The sequence below is a fragment of the Carlito syrichta genome, unplaced genomic scaffold (genome assembly GCF_000164805.1).
Source record: "Carlito syrichta isolate Samal-C Ts95f unplaced genomic scaffold, Tarsius_syrichta-2.0.1 Scaffold314404, whole genome shotgun sequence".
NCBI classification, from domain to species: Eukaryota; Metazoa; Chordata; class Mammalia; order Primates; family Tarsiidae; genus Carlito; species Carlito syrichta.
In genome coordinates, this window is record NW_007258500.1 from 115866 (window position 1) to 140877 (window position 25012).

The following is a 25012-nucleotide window of genomic DNA, read 5'->3' on the forward strand; positions in this document are numbered from 1 at the left end:
TAAAAAAAAAAAAAAAAAAAAAGGTGACCTAGAAAATTTTTTTTCTTTTGACAGGGTCTTATTCTGTCACCCAGGCTACAGTATAGTGGTGCAATCATAGCTCATTGCAGCCTCAAAACTCTGGCCTCAAGTGATTCTCCCTTCTCTGCCTCCCAAGTAGCTGAGACTACAGGCACATGCCACCACACCCAGCTAATTTTATTTTCAGTTTTTCTGGAAACAGGTTCTCACTATGTTGGCCAGGCTGGTCTTAAATTCCTGGCCTCCCATCTTTTCCTCCTAAAGTGCTAACATTACAAATGTGAGCCAGCCTACCTGGCTGCTTAGGAGATTTTTAAGGAATTGTTTTAATTTTGTGAACCAGATGACCTGTATTAAATTTCAAGTGCATTCAGTATTTTTAACAGTACAACATTACATTTCCTTGTAGACTTTTGTCCTGAATTCCAAGCAGGTTTTTGTCTGCTTTTGTTTTAAGGTTTCAGAGAGTATGCAGTATTCTTTCAAACCTTGCATGAGAGTAGAAGTGGTTGACAAGAGGCATTTGTGTCGAACACGAGTGGCAGTTGTGGAAAGTGTAATTGGAGGCCGATTAAGACTGGTATATGAAGAGAGTGAAGACAGAACAGATGACTTCTGGTGCCATATGCACAGTCCGTTAATCCATCATATCGGGTGGTCTCGAAGCATAGGCCATCGATTCAAAAGATCTGGTAAGCACCTGTCACAAGAACTGCTGTTGAAAGTTTGAGGCTAACAAACACTACTTGGTTGTTTTACTCTACAGAATTGCATAAATCAAAAATAGCATTCTAGTTTGGGCTGCTTATTCTACCTTAATTAGTGAAGGTTCACACCATGTCAGTGTCCTAATTAATTCCTTTATATTCCTTCCACCTGTTCTCATTTTTAAAATAATGCACTTTTGGTCACAATTACAATTGTGTTCTTACTCTGATTCAGCCCAAAAGGTAGCTTTTCCTTTTTCATTCAATTTTAATCAAAATAGCAAGACTAAATGTGGTTAGACTTAATACTAAACACATTAAAACATGCTTCTAAATGAGCATTCTAATTGGCTGAATGTATTTAATAGCATATATGCACATGTACCCTGACGAGAGAGAAAACTATTAAAGAATATTACTCACCATAAATGTAGAAGGCATGTCTTTTTGCCATGTTTTATATAATATTACATACCTTGTGAGTTTGAAGCCTTCAAAGAAACGTGGTTTTTGGTCTTCTCACAAATGCTGACAGATTAGTGTGTAACTTTTCCTTGTAGATATTACAAAGAAACAGGATGGACATTTTGATACACCACCACATTTATTTGCTAAGGTAAGAAGTTTTTATAAGAACCCTCATTTGTAAATTAGGTTTGAAAGAGGGTTGTGGGTTTTTTCCTAAAATTATGGAAATCACAATGACAGATGTTCACCTAAACGAATTAAGACCTTGTAATCCATAGGAGTCACAACTCTTTATTATAATTATTCTTAAATTCTATTTGTCTGAATTCTCTCTAAACCTTAATGGAAATTTGAATTATAATACTAGGTAGGTAGGAGAAGGCACCTGGTAAATCTTTTCACATTGATAAAATTTTAATTATTAGAATGGCAGTATTTATAACAGTAGATGTGCTTTCATATAATTCTTTAGGTAAAAGAAGTAGACCAGAGTGGGGAATGGTTCAAGGAAGGAATGAAATTGGAAGCTATAGACCCATTAAATCTTTCTACGATATGTGTCGCAACCATTAGAAAGGTAAGAGAATAGATTTTAAAATATAGAAATGCAATTACTGGTACTGGGCGTAAACTAATAGGAGAAGGTGGCCCCTAGCATATTCATTTTGACATAAAATGTGCATATATCTGGATCGTCACTGGAGAGAAGGTTACTAGGAATTTCAAAATAAATTTTAATTCTCTTATCAGATTTTTTTATGTAGTTTGTTGTCAAGATTAATATTTTGAGTTTACTGTCTTCATTTATGGAAGTATATCCTAAGTTAGAGGAAAAATACTTAAAGTTACTTCCTGGTCAACCACAGAATTGTAACAAGACCAAGTTTATCTTCAGTTTCCTGTGTTTCCTTTTTAGGCCATTTTCTTCCTCTTGGTAATACTTTCTTTTTCTTTCTTTTCCCTCCCATCTAAAGCTGCTCTTACAAAAAAACCTAGAAGAATGGTTCTCAATTCTAAGCATCAGTTCTCTGGAAACTTTTTTAAAATGCAGATGACCAGACTCCATTTGTTCTGATTTAATTAGGGGTGGGGCCCTAACATTGGCTTTTTTTTTTTTCTTTTTGGTGTGGTCTCACTCTGTTGCCCAGGATGAAGGGCAGTGGCAATATATGTCACTGCAGTCCCTATCTCTTGGGCTTAAGGGGTCCTCAGCATCTCTAGTAACTGGGCATGAGCTGCCACATCTGGCTAATGTTGGCAGTTTTTTAAAGGCCTCAGGTGATTCTCATGTACAGTCATGGTTAAAAACTGCTGATCCAGAACTGCTTACATAAATATGTACCTTAAATTGTGATTTGCATTTCAACGTAGTTTATAACTTTAAGCCAAAAGAATTAAAAACACTTAAGATGGTTGCCATGTCCCATGGTCACACAGCTAAATAAGACTGGCTCCAAAGCCTGCTTTTCCTCTTTACCTGACCAGTGATCAGAACCACCTGATAAGATTTAAAAACAAAGACTACCTTGATGAACTTCTTACCTTACTCAGAATCACAAAAATGCTACCCAGAAATCTGTATTGTTTTTAAAAAGCATAAGAAAAGAAAAGTTCTTTAAGTGATTCTGACAATCAGCCAGATTTCAGAAACATTGCCTTTGTACCATAATGTGTTCTGTGAAATGAAAATGAAGAGTCCTTGCCGGGCACTGTGGCTCATGCCTGTAATCCCAGCACTTTGGGAGGCTGAGACAGGAGGATCATTTGAGACCAAGAGTTCAAGACCAGCCTGGGCAACTTGGCGAGACCTCATCTTTAGAAAAATAGAAAAATTAGCCAGCCTTGGTGGTTCATGCCTATTGTCCCAGCTACCTGGGAGACTGAGACTGGAGGATTGCTTAAGCTTAGGAGTTTGAGGCTGTGGTGAACTATGATGGTGCCACTCTACTCCAGCCTGGGCAATAGAGGGGAGACCCTGACTCAAAAAAAAAAAAAAAAGAGGGTGGGTTCAGTGGCTTAGCCTGTAATTCCAGCACTTGGGTAGGCCAAGGCAAGTAGATTGTCTGAGCCCACAGGTTCTAGACCAGCCCAGGCAACTTGGCAAGACCTCGTCTCTACAATAAGTCAAAAATTAGCTGGACGTGGTAGCACACACCTGTAGTTCTAGCTACTTGGGAGGCTGAGGCGGAAGATTGCCTAAGTCCAGCAGGTCAACACTGGGGTGTCAGCCTGGGAGACAGAGTGAGACTCTAACTCAAAAATAAAATAAAATAAAATGAGAAATGTCCAGTGAGTAGAATATCAAGCATCATTCAGAAAATAATACTCTCTGTGGTAGATTTGATTGGATCTAAAAAGCTTAGCCTTGTAAAACTAAGGTAAAATTTCTAAAATATAAGTTTAATACATGATAATATAACTTAAGAAGGATACAAGCTTCTTTTGGAATGCAAAGAAAGATAAGATCACATCTTTTTTAAGGAGATAGCTTTACAGAAGAGGAGCATTTGAAAACCACATCTTAAAAGGTGGGAAAATGGCCCAGCAGAAATGCAGGAAGAGAGGATGCCAAGGGAGAGAGAAAATGTGCATGAAAGCACAATGATGGGAAAGTGCAAGACACATTTAGTGCACATACATGCACATCCGAACAGTTGCACTGGATATTCTGGTTAAGATTTTTGTTTATAAGGACCAGAAACTCTTCAAGTTAACTTCAGCAGAGTTATTCTAAGGACATAGTGGGCAGTCTTATGGACTCCAAAGAAACAAGGATGAGAACTAGCAAGGCACAGGCCAGTATGATTATCCCCACCCTCAGAAGCCCCTTTGTCCATCTCTGTCCTGCCCTGAGTTGCAGCTACTTTTCTTTCACTTTTTCTCTACTGGTCTCGTACTCAGTCAATCCATACACGGAGGCCCCTGACCCTGTTTTGTATCACAGCCGTTCAGTTCCAGCTCCTACCCATGACTTGAAGATAGTCTCTGTGTCTGTTCATTCTAATTATTGAGAGTGTCTATGTGGCTAAGCCCAACCTTTTGGCTTGTTTTCCTGCATGATACATGCAAGCCGCTGGTCCCATTGGCTGTATTTAGAAGAATGGAAAGTGGGATGGTTCTGTCCAGAGGTCTTAGAGCTGTTGAGCTTGAACAGAAAGTTATTGTACATGTCTAATATGTAGAAATAACTAGGAGAAAGGCACTTGGGGACAGAAACCACAAGAGAATGGAACCGGGTAGTACAAGCTTTAAGTGATAGTCAGGCTGTCGAGAGTTTTCTGGTAGACAGGATAAGTAGGTGAAGGTTCTGACATGAATAGAGGTCATACTAAAGGAAAATTTAACTGTGGAAGAGGGAAAGTGTCCATAGAGGGTGGCTGAAAGTAGTAATGTCAAACAAAATACCAAGTCAAGAAAAAGGGTAAGGCAGAGTGAGATGGAGTTGTGAATGTGATTATTGACAAACCTCTAAAAGAGTAAGAGAGGAGTTGTTGCTTTGATGCTGTGTACTAACCCAGAGAATATGTTCAACATGCAGGTTTTACCTACTAGACACTGGAAGGAGGCAAACTCACGATAAAACTTTAGGAACCAGTGGTGTCAGCCACTGATCATTATAGCACTGGGTGTGAGGGAGGTCATCAAAACAAAGAAAATAGCTAAAATCAGAGACTTAAGGGTTAGCAGTAAAAGGGCAACCACCAAAGGAAATACAGACAGAAGGATCAGAGAAGTGAAAAGACTGAGCAGTAGAACCTCATGCGATGAGAGTCTGAAGAAAAATGTTTCAGAAAGTTAAGAGTTACCAATAAGAATCAGATGTTACAGTGAGGCTGAAGTTTAATCCAAGCCACTGAATTGGGCAAACTAGGAGTTTATTCTTGAATTTAGCAGTTTACATAAGGACAGAAATCAGACTGCAAAGAGATACAAAGTGTGTAACTCAAATTGAGTCTCTGGGTGAATAGGGTTTATTTTATGATTTTTGTACCTTTTCTGTAACTTTGAACCTATTTCAGGATAAACATATTTGGTTTTGGGGTCAGGGCTTCACTTTGTTACCCAGGCTAGAGTGCAGTGGCATGATCATGGCTCACCACAGCCTCAACCTTCTGGGCTCAAGAGATCTCCTGTGTCAGTGTCCTGAGTGGTTGGGACTATAGGTACATGCCAGCCACCCAGCTAAGTTTTGTTGTTGTTTTTCTGTGAGATGAGGTCTCACTATGTTGCTCAGGCTGGTCTCAAACTCCTGGCCTCAAGCGATCCTCCAAAGTGCTGGGATTACAAATATTTTTAATATGGAAATTGGGAAACAGAGTATAGGAGATGGTGTTTTTGCAGCAAAATTCCAGTGGTATAATAGGTAAGATGGAGAAGTTTGTCTTCATTTTTAAAAGTGCAGGGAGAGCAACTTGTTACAACAGTCTGGGGCATGAAGAAAGTCATAAGGGGATGCTTATGTGGGTGGTCTTAGTTGTGCCATAGAGGAAAATGATTGTCATAAGAGAGGTGAAGTTGGAACTTGAAGAAGGTGGAAAAGGTTTGGAAAAACTCCTCTATGTGATGAGTCAAAAGTAAAGAAGTAAAAGTGTTCCTGAGTAGAATTTAAAGCCTAGCTGAGACTAGACTGGTATATGATAAGAGCACTCAGCCCAGTGTCCTTATACCACAGCAGCAGGCAGCTCTAGCTGTTGGCAAAGACACTGCTTTTCCCAGACCTCAGAGATCACCTCTGTGTAATCCTGCTTTTTTTCTGGCACTCACTAGAATTTACATAGGTTTTTCATTATAACTTTTATTATTTAACATAATTCAGTAGAGAAGTAGTTTTCCTTTTTTTTTTTTTTTTTTTAATTGAGTCGGAGTCTTACTCTGTAGCCCAGGCTGGAGTACAGAGCACGCTCACGGCCACCACAGCCTCGTCCTACTGGGCTCAGGCGATCCTTCTGCCTCAGCCTTTCAAGTAACTGGAAGTACAGGCACGCGCCACCACGCCTGGCTAATTTTTTTATTTATTGTAGAGATGAGGTCACGCCAAGTTGCCCACTCTAGGCAAATCCCCTCACCTCGGCCTCTCAAAGTGCTGGGATTATAGGTGTGAGCCACCACGCTCAGCCTAATTTTCACTTTTAAGAGACCTTTATGTAATAGATTTTCCTTTCTTTAGATTGTCACTTAATTTAAGTATATTTTTATAATAGTGCTATCTGACTTCAAGTACTTGGGATTCTTTCCATTTGAAAGGTGCTGGCTGAAGGATTCCTGATGATTGGGATCGATGGCTCAGAAGCAGCAGATGGATCTGACTGGTTCTGTTATCATGCAACCTCTCCTTCTATTTTCCCTGTCGGTTTCTGTGAAATTAACATGATTGAACTGACTCCACCCAGAGGTACTTCAACCTAATTTTAAAAACCAGATTTGAATCCTTGCTTTCTTCTTACATGGTACCTGTTTACTACATTTAACATAGCTCTAGAATTTCTTGCTATGTGAATACATACATAATGTGTGTGTATATATATATAGATAAACATGCATACATACAAGAGCTATGGGGTGGGTGCTCAAAGAACATAAAGCACTGTATTCTAGCTAACTTTACTAAATTATGTTAGTATAAAACTGCCTGAGCACCTGTGCATTCTATAATATGAATTGTTACTCTGTTATACTGTTGAGACAGTAATACAGGCATAACAGCCTTTATACAAAATCTTTTTTTTTTTTTTAACGGGTGCTTTAGCCTTTGAGGGAGAGAAGTTTATATCTTCTAGATTACCACTTGCCCTTTTTTTAAAGGAGTTTTGTCTTCCTTTAACTCTTGGGGTTTAACTGATGATTTTCCAATTTCAACATTTGAGCATTGGGTTTTTTCCAAGAAAAGAAGGAAGAAAAACCAAAACAGAATTCTAAATAGTATTTGCTCCAAAGTGTCACATGCTAGACTATTCTAAAGCTTGGGATTGGAAAAGTGAAGGCCTGCCGGGCTCAGTGGCTCAGCCTGTAATCCCGCGCCTTTGAGAGGCTGAAGTGAGTGGATTGCCTGAGCCCGCGGGTTCGAGACCCGCCTGGGCAACGAGACCTCATCTCTACAATAAATCAAAAAATCAACTGGGTGTGGTAGCGCATGCCTGTAATTCCAGCTACTTGGAAGGCTGAGGCGGAAGGATCGCCGGAGCCCAGCAAGTTGAGGCTGCGGTGGCCGGGAGCGGCCACTGCACTCCAGTCTGGGCCACAGAGTGAGACTCCAACTCAAAAAAAAAAAAGAAAAAGTGAAGGCCTACCCTTGTAGTGAACAGAAGAGAGTCACATTGCGTGAGGGTAAGTAGACACACCAGAGTGTCTAGAAAGTGGGGAATGCTGGACCACATAGAGGAGTTGTTGCACTCAACAGTATTAGCTTGAGTTAAAAGTTGATCATATAATCTTGAAATTTTGTGTACCTTGTACCTGCATTTTAATATTATGTTAACTTTAAATGAACTGCCACTTAAACCAGTTATATTTTTTAGGTTACACAAAACTTCCTTTTAAATGGTTTGACTACCTCAGGGAAACTGGCTCCATTGCAGCACCAGTAAAACTATTTAATAAGGTAAATTTAAATGGCAGCATAATCGTTATGTGGGGGTTTTTTGATGCCTCACAGTTGCAAGTCATTGTTGATCAAAATATTTTTGACTTATTAGAACTTTTTCATGGAGATTAATATAAGCAGATGTACAGTAATAAAACAATATATATATTTTTTACTTAGAAATCTAATCTTGGACCGGGCACAGTGGCTCACACCTATAATCCCAGCACTTTGGGAGGCCAAAGTGAGAGGATTGCCTGAGCCCACAGGTTCAAGATCAGCCTGGGCAACTTGGTGAGACCTCATCTCTACAATAAAAAAAAAAAAATTAGCCAGGTGTGGTGGCATGTGCTTGTAGTTCCGTCTACTTGGAAGGCTGAGGCAGGAGGATCACCTGAGCCCAGCAGGTTGAGGCTGCAGTGGCTGTGAGTGTGCCACTGCCCTCCAGCCTGGGCAACAGAGTGAGACTCAAAAAACAAAAAAAATCTAGTTTCCAAACTAGGTTTCATTTTTAATCTGAGTGAATGGAAATGAATGCCTTTTCTGACTAGTTCTTAAATGCTTCACCTTCATACTACATGTAAATAGTTAAGGGATTATTTGGAATTTATGGTTTAAATTATGTCATTTGACTACATTGCTTCTATGTTTTATGATGGTAGAGCTGTGCATTCTTCCCTATTTACAATATTAATGTCTTGTTTCTCCACATCAGGATGTTCCAAATCATGGATTTCGTGTAGGAATGAAATTAGAAGCAGTGGATCTCATGGAGCCACGGTTAATATGTGTGGCCACAGTAACTCGAATCATCCATCGTCTCTTGAGGATACATTTTGATGGATGGGAAGAAGAGTATGATCAATGGGTTGACTGTGAGTCCCCTGACCTCTATCCTGTAGGCTGGTGTCAATTAACTGGATATCAACTACAGCCTCCAGCATCACAGTGTAAGTTGGTATACAGAAAAGGTGTCCTTTTGTAAAAATCAGCAATTCTTCAGAGGACTGTCTCACATAAGTCATCTTGTGAGCTCACAGGACGAGAATATACCTAAGTCTGATTGGTTTCCAGGTAAGACATTAAGACACAGCAACAGTATCACAGAATCAGACATGTGTATATGGCAGTGTGAACTCATTAGTCAGTTACATAATGACTAGAAACACAACAGTCACAAAGTAAACCAAAATAACAACACTTGTTTTAGTAAGTTAAAAACTACAAACTAAAAACTGATTGGTATATAATAAGTGCTGTTGAGTGAATAGTGGAATCTGTCTGGTACTGAAGTGGTGGTTTTGTAGGAATAAGTATCTTTATTTTCAAAGCATCATGTACTTTTATAAGTGTAATGGTCTTAGTAAAGATAGTTCATCTAGATTGTATCTAGAGTTGCAAGCAATTATCTGGTACCAATTTTCCCTTTTATTTTTCAGCATCAAGAGAAAGCCAATCAGTGTCATCAAAACAGAAGAAAAAGGCTAAGTCCCAGCAATACAAAGGACATAAGAAAAGTGGGTCACCACATGGTGTTCACATACATTTTCTAATTGTTAACCAATTGGGGTCACAGTGTGCGGGCACAGAAAATGATATCTCTTGTGAGAACTGCTGATGTGCATTATGTATTATGCTTAAAGGTGCAGTATGCCATAAAAGGCAAACCTTTTCAGTAACAGGAAACACCTATGCTTTAATTAACAGGAAAAATAATTACCATGGTATTTAAAGCATACATGGTAAAGAGGAGAGCTAGCTGGGCACAGTGGCTCACGCCTGTAATCCCAACACTTTGGGAGGGCAAGGTGAGAGGATTGCGTGAGCCCGCTGATTCGAGACCAGCCTGGGCAACATGGCAAGACCTCATCTCTACAATAAAATCAAAAAATTAGCTGGTCTTGGTGGTGCATGCCTGCAGTTCCAACTACTTGGAAGACTGAGGCGGAAGGATCGCCTGAGCCCAGCAGGGTGAGGCTGCAGTGGCCGTGAGCGTGCTACTACACTCCAGCCTGGGTGACAGAGTGAGACTCCAACTCAGAAAAAAAATGAAAAAGAGTAAAGCCTATGAATGAATCCTGAAATATTTAAACCAAACCTACTAAAACGTAATCTTTTTTCAAACTTTTTATTTTAAATAAAAGCAGTGCTTGATGCTATAAACTTGAAGCCTAGTAAATCCATCCTCTTTTTTGAGTTGGAGTCTCACTGTATCACCCAGGCTGGATGGAGTGCAGTGGCACAGTCACCATAGCCTTGACCTCCTGAGCCCAGGCAATCGATCCTTTCGCCTCAGGCTTCCCAGCAGCTGGGACTCCAGGTGTGTGCTACCACAGCCAGCTAATTTTTTTGATTTTTTTGTAGAGACAGGGTCTTTCTATATTGCCCAAGCTGTTTTTAAACTCCTGGACTCAAGCAATCCTCCCACCTTACTGCACTCCGCCTAAACCCATCATTCTTTTAAAGCAAAACTCTCTTTCTGGAATGATAATTGTAGGAAATCCAGATTGATGGCTGACAAAGTCAGGCTTAAGCAAATTTTCTTAAATATGCTTTCTATGCTGTATTTTATCTAACAGTGAATGATTATTGGCTTTAATAGCCAAAGTAATACATGTTTTTTTGTTGTTTTTTGGGGTTTTTTTTTGAGGTGGAGTCTCACTCTGTCACCCAGACTGGAGTGCAGTGGCCACTCCTGGCCACCGCAGCCTTGACCTGCTGGGCTCTGACGCTCCTTCCACCTCAGCCTTCCAAGTAGCTGGAACTACAGGCGCGCACTACCATGCCCGGCTAATTTTTGATTTACTGTGGAGATGAGTTCTCGCCATGTTGCCCAGACTGGTCTCGAACCTGCAGGCTCAGGCAACTCACTCACCTCAGCCTCCCAAAGCATGGGATTACAGGCTGAGCCACCGAGCCCGGCTATAATATATGTTGATAGCTGCATTTGATTCTTTTAAAATCTTACTTCCCCACCATAGAAAGCCACAGGTTTCTGTCTTCATGAAACTTGTCATGGAACATTTCACTCTGAGATAAGGTTATTTATGTTTATTTAAAGATATTTTTTAAATTAAAAGGTGCACTTGAGGATTAAAACTGAAACAGATTTCTCCAGCAGACTTGCCAAATATTTTCAGATACTATATTCAAATAAGTGCTAATCTGTCTCATTAACCGTCCCAGAGACTGAAGCAGAAAGAACCAAATATATCCTGTTCTTACCTTTCTGATTACAATTGTTTGTTTAGTTTTTTGGGGTTTTTTTTTTTTAAGTGGAGAACTGAAAAACTTATACTGGCCACTATAGTAGTGTCGCTTTGAAAAACAAGTATCTCAGCACAAAACCCAAGTCAGTCTCACACTAGTAACCTACAGGCCTGTCTCTTGCCCTCTCTTTTAAAGACCTAAGCCTCCCCCAGATCCAGAGTTATTTTGCCCGCCAGCTGCTTACAACATCTGATACTCACCTAAAAGAACTGTAGAGAGCATTGTCAAACCAATCAATCAAAATGAGTTCCCATTCATCAGAAAGTAATTGGAAGGCATTCACATAGGAGCAATCTTTGTCAGTGGACTGACAGGTGTGATCATTAAGCTTTCTGTAAAGTGAGTAACACAGGCTGCTTTCTCCTGTCTTTTTACTTTCTGTTGGACAAGACTAAGATTTCAGAATTTTCTTTCCAAGATGTCAAATTAAGAATGGTTTTTGACCAGGCACAATGGCTCACACTTGTAATCCCAGCAGTTTGGGAGGCGGAGGCGAGAGGATTGCCTGAGTCCAGGGGTTCAAGACCAGCCTAGGCAACTTGGTGAGACCTCCTTTCTACAATAAAATTTAAAAATGAGCCAGATATGGTGGTACATGCCTGTGGTTCCAACTACTTGGAAGGCTGAGGCGGAAAGATCACCTGAGCCCAGCAGGTGATGCTGCAGTGGCTGTGAGCATGCCACTGCACTCCAGCCTATGCAACAGAGTAAGATTCCAGTTCAAAAAAAAAAAAAGATTTTTATTACTCAGTGGCTATATGACGTATGCTATATGAGTTTTGTATACATGATTCACTTGCCTCCTTCAATGTGAAGGGTTTGGTTCTGGTTTATGAGGTTTAAATTATTTTTAATTAATGGACTGGGAACATGGGAAGAAATATGTAATTAATAAAGTAATAATATCAGTACCCTTTTTTATTGTTATTTATTATCAGATTTCTGGATTAGCTGGAAAAATGAATTTTGGTCCACATGTAGCATATTCTTTAACTGTAGCATATGAATAGTACTTCATAGGATGATGTCATCTCTAATGCCTTTAAATTGACCTTTGGACACAGAAAGAAAACTATGGACCCACAGTCTCTCATTAGAAACTCTTGGGGGTCAGATGTGTATTAGAATTAAGAATTTTTTGGATTTTAGAAAAGACAGTCTGTGTGATAACATATATATGTAACACCCCAGACTCTGAAACATTTTCTGAAGCAAAATATACATACACAATTACATTAAATGGGCCAAATAGAGATTATAAATAGTATCACCAAGTAAGGTATGGTTTTGTTGCCAAGGTTTTATGAGAAAACCTTTTGAGTGTTGGAATTTAGGATAAAGAATAGTAATAAGTAGTGCTGTCTTAAGAAGCAGCAATTTTCACTGTAAGAGTACTGCCTCCTTTTTTTTTTTAATATTACTCAGTAGTTTATTAGAAATTTTTCTTGCAAAACCTTAGTTACCCAAATAATTTGGGAATTAGAAACCTGTCATCTATTGCAGCAGGCTGCTCTCAATAACAGATTGGCTATAAAACCTTTTGTGGTTTTTAAGTTTGACTGTAGGTTATCATATTCCAGTGCTGCTGTTTTGTCTTATAGCTCTTTGGTTGTTGGTACCTAAGCTCATCCATCAGTGGTCTGTTCCTTGGTAGTGCTTATTTTGTATGGAAATAGACAGCTGATTGGCTTCATTGTTCTACCTTGCTTTGTAATGAGCTATGTTCATGCTACAAAGGGACAGTTATTAACTAGCACTTTTGAAAATAGGTAGTGTTCTACCAAGAGGATCCGTCAGACAAAGCCTCTTTTTCTTAAGGTGTAATAATTCTGGAGCAGAAAAACAGCATTAACCTCTGCCTTAAATTTCATCATTTTCCAGGGCTACTGTAAATAGTAACAGGTGGAGATTTCTCCTTGCATTTTTACCTGAGTATGTAGTATATCAGAAAAAAGTCTAAGCGATCACTGCACATGGTTTTGGTTTGGCAGTTGAGAATTAAATCGTACTCACTAGTCGCTTGGATTCCAGATCCTTTTACATAGGAATACTGTCGGACTTAGGTTTATCTTTTAGTGCTGATGTTGTGAAGCATAACTTTTATTGCTCTTACCTGAGTCATTTTATACTCTGAAAGAAAACAGACACAACTCATAGTCACAATGATATGTAAGTATCCTTCAGCTTCCAACCTGATTGAATGTACTGTGCTTGGTTGGTCAGTATTTGCAAAGTGTGGGGTATTTTTTCAGTTGGTGAAAGCAGTGTACAAGTCTTGGAAGGCTTATGTTTGCTTATGAAACTGTAGCCAGAGGGCAGGATAAATTTGTTTCAAAATACTTTTGATTGCTTGAGAATTCACAGGCAGTAAGCTTTGAATTGTACAAGTACTTTTTAGAATAAAAGGTTTTCTAAAGGAATGCATTGTAAACTAAAAATAGGGTAGCACGTTTCATATCAATAAAATCCTGACACCCAGATAATACATTTAAAGTGTTTTACTTATTTTGATCTTTCCATGAAGGCCAGTGTTTGGGCTTACATGGGCAGTGAGATGCTACTCTGAGAGTTGTGTTTTAAGACCCTTTCTTTCTTCCACTGTGTTGTCAACCCACCTCAAAAGGAGATTTTCTTGAAAGAAATGAGCCAGTTTTTGTCCTCACTAAAAGTTCTTTGTAATTCATTTTATTTTGTTTGGTTTGAAATTCATTTCAGAGTCAGAACTAGGATTAGTTATCAGAGAGTAAAAGCAGTCTCCCCCAACTCACACACACACACTCGCTCTCTCTCCCTTATTTTCAGAACTTGCATAGTTGGTTCTCTTTTCAAAAAGAGTGTCCTATGCAGCACAGCCTTCCTGGTGATATAATGCACTTTTCTACCACGCATGTCAGTGAAAGCTTACTGTAGTCTGACTTGATATTTAGAGAGGAAGATGCCAGTTGGGAAGAAGCCTGTCAGTTTGTCGAGCCTGCCCATGACAGGCGGGGTGCGGAGGAGCTTCTCTGGTGACGAAGAGTTGACTCCTCCTCCATATCGAACCCTTCCAGCACAGACAGCCCCGGAGGCCTTCCCACCTCCCAGCACTAGCCGAGAGTTCAGTCCCAGCCTCAAAACAGGTAATGAGTCACATCAGCACCCCAGGTACTGCAGAGGGTCAAAGCACTGGGCAGGGTGGTGGGAGACGAAGCGTGGTCTGGCATGCCAGGTGCTGACTCATTAATTTTTTTTTTCTTTCAACCAAAAAATCATTTTCACTAGTCCTTGTAGTCACTTCACTAAGACAAATCATCAGGGAAGGATTTTTATTTTGTTATAAAACACTTCTGAGCTTCAAATTAGAGTAGTTATCATTTCAGGTTATGGAATTGTGAGACAGCTTGTAATATTTCATGGTTTTATTAAAATGATTGAACATTTCACATTGCAGAATTCCATGTGATTTGACCTAGGGGAGAAATGAGTCATTAAGGACAGGCCTGATAAATCAGACCCAAAAATGAGGCTTTGCTCCTAGCATTTCAGAGTGTCTCATTAATGGACAAGGATGTGTTTTGAGCTCCATTGTGATTTTAGTTTTAGTAGTAAAATTTATCACAATCTTAGTTGCATAACATAGGTTTGGAAATATACCTATATAATTTTGGTGTTGAATTTGAGTGAAATTTATTTCCATAATCTCATGTTTATATATGCATAGTGACTCATTAGGCAAGTGACATGTAATTTTTGAGTTTAATTGGTTAAGCTGAGGTAGTAGATGGTAAGGAAGACTGCAGAAGGTCTTGTCCTTTGTTAATGACAAGAATGAACATATGTGGTGTCATAGGCTATCAGAAAGCCTCCACTTTAGCCATGAGCACAGAGCGGATCATACAGCACCAAAGCTAGCACAGTGCTGCCTTGGCATGTGTGCCACCGTTTCCTTACTAAATGGTTTCTCTAATCAGCATTCTTTAAAATGGCTTGTATGAGCCGGGCTCGGTGGCTCAGTCTGTAATCCCACAGTTTGGGAGGCTGAGGTGAGTGGATTGCCTGAGCCCGTGGGTTCGAGACCCACCTGGGCAGCTTGGCAAGACCTCATCTCTACAATAAATCAAAAAATTAGCTGGGCGTGGTAGCACGCACCTGTAGTTCCAGCTACTTGGAAGGCTAAGGCGGAAGGATCGCCAGAGCCCAGCAGACCAAGGCTGTGGTGGCCGGGAGCGGCCACTGCACTCCAGTCTGGGCGACAGAGTGAGACTCCAACTCAAAAAAATAAAATAAAATGGCTTGTATGTTGGAAACTTAGATGAGACTTGCTACCGAACTCTGCTTTCTTCTCATTCTTTTGGTTGCTGATATTTTTGCACCTAAAGTTACCCTCTCTTTTTTTTTTTTTTTTTTTTTTTTTTCCTTTTTTGGTTTTTTTTTTTTTTTTTTTTTTTTTGCCATTTTTGGATGTATTCTGTGTTCTTTAGCTTTTGCCTCCCTGGCATTGTATTATGTCATCTTGCTCCTCCCCAGTCTGTTTCTCAAAAGATCACTCCCATACTCTCACATCCAGAGGAAATGACAATACTTCGTTGGATGAAAAACAGATTAGGATTGCAAATCTGGTGTTACCTGCTCTTTAATGGAAAAATCTTCAAAGTCTGTCTGAAGAGCATTCCAGTTTCTTGTATGTTTAACTTTTCTCTTTCTGAACTTGTTTATGAAATTGTCCTCTTTTACCTTTTTAATTATGGATATTGTGAGTTCCGAATATATTTGAATTTTTATTGGATTTGAAATGTGTTTTCTTTTTTTGTTTGTTTGGGGGTTTTTGTTGTTGTTTTTTTTTTGAGTTAGAGTCTCACTCTCACCCAGACTGGAGTCCGCAGCCTCAACATGCTGGATTCAGGCGATCCTTCCACCTCAGCCTTCCAAGTAGCTGGAACCACAAGCAAGTGCCACCATGCCTGGCTGATTTTTTTATTTATTGTGGAGACGAGGTTTCACCATGTTGCTCAGGCTGGTTTTAAACCTCTGGGCTCAGGTGATCCTCACCTGCTCCTCTCAAAGTGCTGGGATTACATGTGTGAGCTGCCCAGCTTGGGGTGTATTTTCTTTAAACATTAGACTGATTTTGTAGGCATGTGTCATGTTTTGTGAGAGGTTGCTGATTCAAGTGAAACAGAACTTGATATCTGGGATTTGCAGAGCCCAAGAACCCAGAGTAATCATACTAGGTGGAAACCACATGGCCTCCTGCTTTCATGAGTGTCTACAGTGTTTTCTGAGCTGGGTGCACATCTTGTGGAACGTGGTATGATTTTACTCTGGTGAAACTGTGTAAGGATGGCATTGCTGCCTTAACTGTCTGAAAGCTGTGGTGTGGTTAGGTGTTGAGAGAGTATTATTTATGGGTTTTGTAGCTGGAAAAATGTGATTTTGGTCAGCTTATCTCCTGAAGTGTTAGTGATTAATGTCATCAAGGTGAATTCTTTTAAAAGTGAAGCTAAGAAAATGCACTTGTATAGAAATTGACATTCAGCCACAGGGTCTGTGTTTTTTCATCCATATCATTCATCAAGAAAAAGGCCTGGAAAGAGGACATAATTAGTGTGAAGATACCAGATGAGCTTTATTTTCGATGCCATGAAAGTAATGAAACTGCATTAAAACATTCCACATCTGAGTGAATGTTTCTCCTTTATCTTGGCTGACCTTGAAGCACATCATTTCCATTGAACATGAAGCATACTCCAGAAATTTGTTGCAAGCAGTAAATGCAAATAGCTTCAGAATGTGCTTTAGAATCTAAATTTCTTTCTTACATGAAAAAAAAAAAAAACCAGTCATTTGAATGGAACATGTCTGATCTTGAAGCATGGTAATTTTTTTTTCATTCATTTAGCCATCTGATCATCATATAACAAGATGTTGTTTCAATCAACCTTTTATTGTGGGTACTGCACCTTTAATGAAACTTGGGTTTTGCTTTATTTTCCATGTGTTTCTTTTTATGGTATTATTAAAATATTCCTTTCATTTAATTAATGCATGCTGGCTAGATTTGAAGGATAACTATTACACATTTGATATTCTTCTCTGTAAATGCATTTTTATTATATGAAGTAATTTGTTAAAGAAATGCACAGTCCTCTTTGCCTTACTTTTCAACAGTGTGATTGTATTGCATTATTATATACATAGTCTGTTCGCTTTTCTGTCTTTTGGCTATTACATTTTTTTGTTTGTTTTTGAATTATGAAAGGTAATCCAGGCGCCATGGCTGATGCCTGTAATCCCAGCACTTATAGGTGGTGGAGGTGAGAGGACTGCCTGAGTTCGGGGCTTTGAGACCAGCCTGGACAACTTGGCGAGACCTCATCTCTACAATAAATAAAACTTTAAAAAAAAGTTAGCCGGGTGTAGTGGTGCACACATGTGATTCCAGCTATTTAGAAGGCGGAGTAGGAAGGATCACCTGAGCCCAGCATGTCAAGGCTGTGGTGGCTCTGAGTGTGCCACCACACTCCACCCTGGGCAGAGCGAGACTACTACTCAAAAAGAAAAAAAAGGAAGGTGGTAGATTTATTAAAGGAAAGATACATTGTAAAGGGCACATTGGGCAGTCAGCAGCGAGAGTGTCCACTATGTACTGCTGGGCTGTTAAATTTTTGACCACCAATACCAAAACCAGTACCAAAGTAAAATAAAACGAATTGTCATCTCTCAAAAGACTGTTCTTCGGATTAGTAATTAAGATGTCAGAGGCCATTATTTTTAAACTGACCATTTGTAACTGAAATCGAGACATGAAATATTTTTCTGTGAATGCACCATTTGACTTTAAAAGTTGTAGCCATAGCCGGGTGTGGTGACTCACACTTGTAATCCTAGCACTCTGGGAGGCCATGGTGAGGGGATTGCCTGAATCCAGGAGTTCACAACCAGTCTGGGCAATTTGGTAAGACATTATCTCTACAATAAATCAAAACATTAGCTGGGCATGGTGGTGTGTGCCTGTAGTTCCAGTTACTTGGAAGGGAGGCAGAAGGATTGACCTACTGAGCACAGCAGGTCTAGGCTGCAGTAGCTGTAATTGTGCCACGCCACTCCAGTGAGACCTAGACTCAAAAAAAAAAAAATTGTAGACATTTTAGTGTTTTTGCATGAAGAACTTGAATGGCCTACTACCCACCCAGATGATACTCCTACTTAATTCTTCTAAGCTGACTTTTTTTTTGGAATTGGAGTCTCACTCTGTCTCTCAGGCTGGAGTACAGTGGCACGCTCATGGCCACCCTAGCTTCTTCTATCTGCTGGACTCTGGCGATCCTTCTGCCTCAGGCTTCCAAGTAGCCAGAACTACAGGCACGTGCAACCACGCCCAGCTAATTTTGTGTTTAGTGTAGAGACGCGGGCTCAGGCAATCCCAAAGTGCTAGGATTACAGGCTGAGCCACCAAGTCTGGCCTTTTTTTTCTTTTCTTTGTGTTGGAGTCTCACTCGGTTGCCCAGGCTGGAGTGCAGTGGCACACTCAAGGCCACCCTAGCTTCTACATGCTGGGCTCTGGCAATCCTTACGCCTCAGCCTTCCAAGTAGCTGGAACTACAGGCATGTCCTACCATCCCCAGCTAGTTTTTTTTAATTTTATTGTAGAGATGAGGTCTTGCCAAGTTGCCCAGGCTGGTCTCGAACCCGTGGGCTCAGGGAATCCTCTCACCTTGGCCTCCCAAAGTGCTGGGATTATAGGTGTGAGCTACTGCGCCTGGCCAGGAAGTAAGTTTTTGGAGGGAGACGTTCTCGGGGTAAAAATAGGCTTCAGGCTGGACACGATGGAAAAAAAAATCAAAAATTATCCAGGCGTGGTGGCGCATCCCTGTAGTTCCAGCTACTTGGAAGGCTGAGGCGGAAGAATCGCCTGAGCCCAGTAGGTAGAGGCTGCGGTGGTTATGAGCATGCCACTCACTCCAGCCTGGGTGACAGAGTGATTCCAACTAAAAAAGAAAAAAAGAAGAAGAAGAAAAATAGGCTTCAGGCAGAGGATTCAGGGCAGTGTGATGGTACTAGGTTAACTGTGCTGAGGGGCAGTAATGAGGGATCTATTTTTTTAAAAAAATCAGAAAATCTCAGAATTAAATGTCTGAAAGCTTTTGCCTAAGACTAGTTTGGGACCCAGCAAAGATAAAATGTATTTTCCTTCTTCCTGGTTCATACAATAGAAAGAGCCATTCTGTCACAAGAATTCTGACTTGCATGAAACCTAAACCCCACTTAAAATATTGGAAACTGAGGCCAATGCATGCTCCTGTCATGCCAACTACTCAAGAGCCAGGGTCACTTGAGGCCAGGAGTTCAAGGCCAGTTTGGTCAACATAGTAAGATCCTGTCTTAAAATGTATTTGTGTATATTAGAAACTGAAAAACAGTTTTCCTTATAAATGACCTATTGAAACATGGCCTATTTATAAATTGAGGACTGCCTTTACTGTTGTTTGGTTTATTTTCATTAAAAAGCAAGTTATCAGCCGGGCTCGGTGGCTCAGCCTGTAATCCCGGCTTTGGGAGGCTGAGGTGAGTGGGTTGCCTGAGCCCGTGGGTTCGAGACCCGCCTGGGCAACTTAGTGAGACCTCATCTCTACAATAAATCAAAAACATTAGCCGGGCGTGGTAGCATGCACCTGTAGTTCCATCTACTTGGAAGGCTAAGGCGGAAGGATCGCCAGAGCCCAGCAGGTCGAGGCTGCAGTGGCTGGGAGCGGCCACTTCACTCTAGTCTGGGTGACAGAATGAGACTCCAACTAAAAAAAAACAAAACAAAAAAAGCACTTATCAACCGCCTGGGCAACATAGTGAGACTTCGCCTCTACAAAAAGATTTAAAAATTGGCTGGGTGGGCCAGGCATGGTGGCTCATGCCTATAATCCCAACACCTTGGGAGGCCACTGAGGCAAGAGGATCGCCTGAGCCTGTGGGTTCGAGACCCGCTTGGGCAACTTGGCAAGACCTCATCTCTACAATAAATCAAACAATTAGCTGGGTGTGGTAACGCGTGCCTGTATTTCTAGCTACTTGGAATGCTGAGGAAGATGGATAGCCTAAGCCCAGCAAGTTGAGGCTGCGGTGGCTGAGTATGCCACTACACTCCAACCTGGATGACAGAGTGAGAATCCGACTCAAAAAAAAAAACCATTGCTCAAGTTTTTCATAATTTTAATTTTAATGTTGGGAGTCTTTTTGTTTTCTTGGGTTTTATTGTTTGTTTGTTTTTTTAAGAGACAGGGTCTCACTGTCTTGCCCAGGCTGGAGGAGCACAGTGGCTGACCACAGTCACCATCGTAGTGCACTAAGCCTCAAACTCCTGGGCTGCCCTCTTCAACCTCAGCCTCACATGTAGTTGAGACCATGGGCACCTGGCTGAGGAGTTTAGTTTAGACTTTTTTTTAATAAATGTATAAAAATATATGCTTATATAATTTGCATTATAGATTATTTTACTTTTAATAGTTGTATATTAATATTAGATTTAGATCTTTTTTCTTCAGAGTCTTTTTAATAAAGATACCCTTTGGAATAATAAGATTATATTAAAGTCACTTATTGTGCTGAAACCTATTAAAGATTGTATTTGGCTGGCCATGGTGGCTTACGCCTATAATCCCAGCACTTTGGGAGGCCGAGGTGAGAGGATTGCCTGAGTTCATGGGTTCGAGACCAGCCCGGGCAATTTGGTGAGACCTCATCTCTCCAGTAAATCAAAAAATTGGCCAGGTGTGGTGGTACACACCTGGGGTTCCAGCTACTTAGAAGGCTGAGGTGGATAGATCACCTGAGCCCAGCAGGTCATGGCTCCAGTGGCCGGGATCATGCCACTGCACTTCAGCCTGAGCAATAGAGTGAGACTCTGGCTCCAAAAAAAAAAAAGGATCAGGCTCAGTGGCTCAGCCTGTAATCGCTGGAGCCCAGCAGGTCAGTGCTGGGTTAGCCCTGGATGTTTATGCCACTGCACTCCACCTGGGTGAAGGAGTGAGATTCCAACTCAAAAAAATAAAATATAAAAATACATAAACATTGTATTTTGGAACCATGCAAGAAATACTGCATGGTTTGTATAAACACATAAAAGTGAATACTAAGTTATAAGCAGAATTCTCATTATTCTAGTCCAATTAATAAGTACTATTATATTGAACATTTCATGGAAGATGTCCACCATGAAGTGTCCAGTATGGAGTATTGTTCCTTTGCAGAACACTTCTTAACTGATAATATACTTTGTAAGTTAAAGTTAATTGAATGCTCAGACTTGAGGGGTTTGATTTTAAGAGTTACTGAAGAAATGCAGAAGTCTTATTAACTGTAAAGCTAATAGAACATGAAGAGTATGGCAATCTGAATATTCCAGAAAGGCCTAACACCCCGTATGCTTCTCTCTCTCTCGTTCAGTGACTACGCTGCAGCTGAAGGAGGAGTTACTGGATGGAGAGGATTATAATTTCCTCCAGGGAGCGTCTGATCAGGAAAGCAATGGCTCTGCCAATTTCTACATCAAACAAGAGCCATGACACGGCTCCAGCTGAGGGCGAGAGGGGAAGGATTTTACACAGGACTGATTTCTAACCGATCCGGCTGTACAGGGGGCCCTTCTACTGGGACATTTTGCTAAATACAGACAATTTCAGTTCCAGATTTTTCAGATGGGTGGGGAAACTATTTTAGTCGGGGGGGAAATTTTTCAGTTTATAAAGATGGACAATTTTTGTGTTGTATTTGAAGCTTTTGAAAGAATTTTGTAATATTTTCCAAGTTTGGATTTATGTGCATTGTTAACAAGAACTGAAATTCTAACTTTTTTGGTAAGATTAAAGTTTAGGTGCAGGATTGAAGGAAATGTTTTAAGAAGGTTATAGCTGTAAATGCAAATGAACTGTCATTACAAATGAACCTTTTTGGTACCTGTTGGGAGATTTTGGGATTTTAAAGTTAGGCCAGTCACATCTCCAGCTTCTTTTGCTGCAGAAATATGCAACTGAACCCCTCCTGGAGGGTTCATCACCACATAGACCATGAAAGGGGTCATTAATTCTGCTTGTTGGCATTTTATTGCAGCCCATTTTAAATGTTTGTACAGAAATGTTTTTCATTCTGTGAAAATTTATTTGGAGTTCTAGATGAAACTGGAAGAACTCTAGATACTTTTCTATGTTCTCTTTTAATTAAAAAAAGAAAAAAATGACTAAAATTATCCTAACACTAAAGTGTTAAACTGGAATGGTTGACAAGATACACAGGATCTCAGTCTACATGCCAAGGGGTTGGAGAAAATGCAATATTGTCCTAAGTTTATTTTATTTTACTTTCTAAAAAAATACCCCACAAAAGGTATTCTGATCAGTTCTCAGCCATTTCCCTCCAGTCAACAACTTGGTATGTCCACACCCCAAAACAGGTGTTCTGTGTTACCAGGAGAATCAAATTGACAGTTGTTCAAAGCCAGAATAAGATTTCAAAATCATTCCAGCTCAGCTTTTAACTATCCTAGATTTGTTAGAAAACTAATTTGAAAGAGAATTTAATTTTCTTGAAATTCCATATATATATGAATTATCAGAATTTATTTTAATAATGACTGATTTGGACCATTTCAAACATTCCCTGTTTAAAATTCACATGGCTTCCTTTTAAGAAAAGGATCCAAGGGTACATAGGTGAAAGGTTTGCTCTCTGTGTTTTCTAACTTTCTACTGAGTTGTGACTGAATGAGAGCGCTCTAGCGTTTACCAGTGAGGTTCATAAACTCAACTCTCAGGAATTAATTGCATCTGTTCTAGAAGTGCTTCTGGGTCTTAGCCTGGCCACTTCAGAGTGGTAATGACCATCTCCTCTGGAATATAGGTCGGGCTAATTAGAAATTAATCAAAATGATTAACCTCTAAAGTCCGTCAGCCTATGGAATGCTTTAAAAAAAGTTCATGGAAAAGCCCCAGGAGACCATTTTAGCTAAGATTTTTGTTTGAATTTTAAAATGCATAGAACGTTAAAAACCAGCAATTTATTTTCTAAAATATTGTTCTACTTTTGGGAATAATAGCATTGGTAATACGCACAGGTTTACCTCATTCTATGCAAGAGGGGTTAATAACATAAGGTTTTGTAATAGCTACTGGAAGTAAGATTTGTTACTTTATAGTGTAAGAATGTATGGAATCGCATGTCACCATTTCTTAATACTGACTCTTTAGGGGCATAAATGCAGAATCACATCAACGCAAGTTGATTGATGCTCATGTGTCAAATATATGTGAATTCAGCTGTCCAATTACTGGATATTTATCTTAAACAACATTGCTGAGAGGGACCTACTGTAAATGTGACATCCTCACACTTCCCAAATCTATCACTTTGAAGACTCTTCCCGTAAACCTAAAGCCTAGAAGCGTCCACAGCAAGGGTTACCGCAGTGTTTATTCTCAGGTTCACGGAACTGAACCCAGGACTCTGACTCCACGACCCGGGCACACGCAGCCTGTGGTTCGGTGTACTCTACCAGTCCCGTGGGCTTGGGGGCTCCGCGGGGAACTGAATAAACCAGGAGAGAGCTGATTCGGAGCCTAACAGTCCTGGTTATCAGTTCTGTGAAAGCTCATCTGTAGCCAGGTTTTATAAGCTTCCAGTCCTACAGCAAAGCCAGGCGCTGAGTGTTTTAGAGTTTCCCACCTGTTCATGAAGTGTTGCGTCTTGATCCTGTGGCCAGCAGGTCAAGGTTGGTAAGCACTGTCTGCAGTCTCACACAACCGGAAGCCCTCTTCGTTGTTCATACTCTAACTCCTCCTGCTGCAGAACAGAACAGAAGTCAGCGCAGAGGAGATTTCTGTCTTAGCCATAACTCCAAGTGTACAACTCAGTAGCCCCATTCTCTCTTACGGTTCAAAATGTACTGCTGACCTTGGGTTTGTTTCTGGGTTCTTTGTTTGTTTTTGTTTTTTTTTTTTACATGTTAGGATTATTTGAGGACTTTTGGTAGTTTAAACTCTTTAACCTTTTCCTTGCTGTGTATGAGGAAAGCTAAAGCTGTTATCAACTTCTTATTCTATGGATACTAACACGGGTTTTCAGTGTTTGTTTGTTTTTATTATTATTAATTTTGCGTGATGTGAATGCCCTCTCCCATCAATATTTGTATTATGGTGCTATATATTGGTAATGATCCTTTAATATTGGGAAGGGATTTTAAAAATACTGTGATTAAACTGGGTTTCTTCCTTTGATTTTCATATTTTAAATAAAGCCACAGTCATTTATACAAAAGTATCTGTCCCTGGGCAAATCTTTTGAGGACAGAGGTCAAAGTAAACTGCATAAGGTTTTTACATCATTTCTGTATGTATTTGATATATAGATCAATATCTGTACAAATTTAATCTTTTATTTTCTTGGTAACTCGTGATCATTGAGAAAGTGTTTGAAACTTTCTCATGAAGTGTATATATATAAAATGGCGTGAAAAATTCCTTTGGAGAAATTTATGTTCCTTTCATTTTTACCAAATTGCAAATTTTCAGCATGGATGTGAAAAGCATTAAAATTATAACTTTGTGTACAAGATGAAAATAATTCACTAAATTTGCCCTTTTTTTACACAAAATAAAATGTTAAAGTTAAACCGTCCGTGAGCATTTCTCTCGTGTGCTTTGGTTTGTGTTGGTTTTTGTCTCATGCCTTCTGTAAGCAGCTGGAGGCCCCTCTGAAAGCTGGCGGGTTCCTTCTTCAAGGGATCGGTGATCGCCAAGGCGTACGGCAAGTGCAAGAGTGACATGAGGAGGATGTCGCGGCCAGCCGGGAGGGAGCACAGAGAACGGTTGCAACAGGGACAAGGTTGCGTTGGAGCTGGGGTCCGGGGGTTGGGGTGGGGGCACCACTGGCGCCAAGTGAGTGGGGCCGTGGGTGGGGACAGTAAATCACGCTAGCCAGGAATCGGGCTTGGCATGCCTAGTGG

General features: G+C 40.2%; 1 protein-coding gene across 1 annotated transcript in view; it reads left to right on the forward strand.

Annotated features, from left to right (window-relative positions):
• Window positions 1-24681, forward strand: part of MBTD1 (mbt domain containing 1) — a 74691-nt gene extending 50010 nt beyond the window's left edge. Inside the window, 8 exon segments of the mRNA XM_008071592.2 lie at window positions 396-713; window positions 1289-1344; window positions 1669-1773; window positions 6441-6588; window positions 7712-7794; window positions 8492-8726; window positions 9216-9293; window positions 21463-24681. Coding sequence (XP_008069783.2) covers window positions 396-713; window positions 1289-1344; window positions 1669-1773; window positions 6441-6588; window positions 7712-7794; window positions 8492-8726; window positions 9216-9293; window positions 21463-21581 — 1142 coding nt within the window. The 3' untranslated portion in view covers window positions 21582-24681.
• The last annotated feature ends 331 nt before the right edge of the window (window positions 24682-25012 follow it).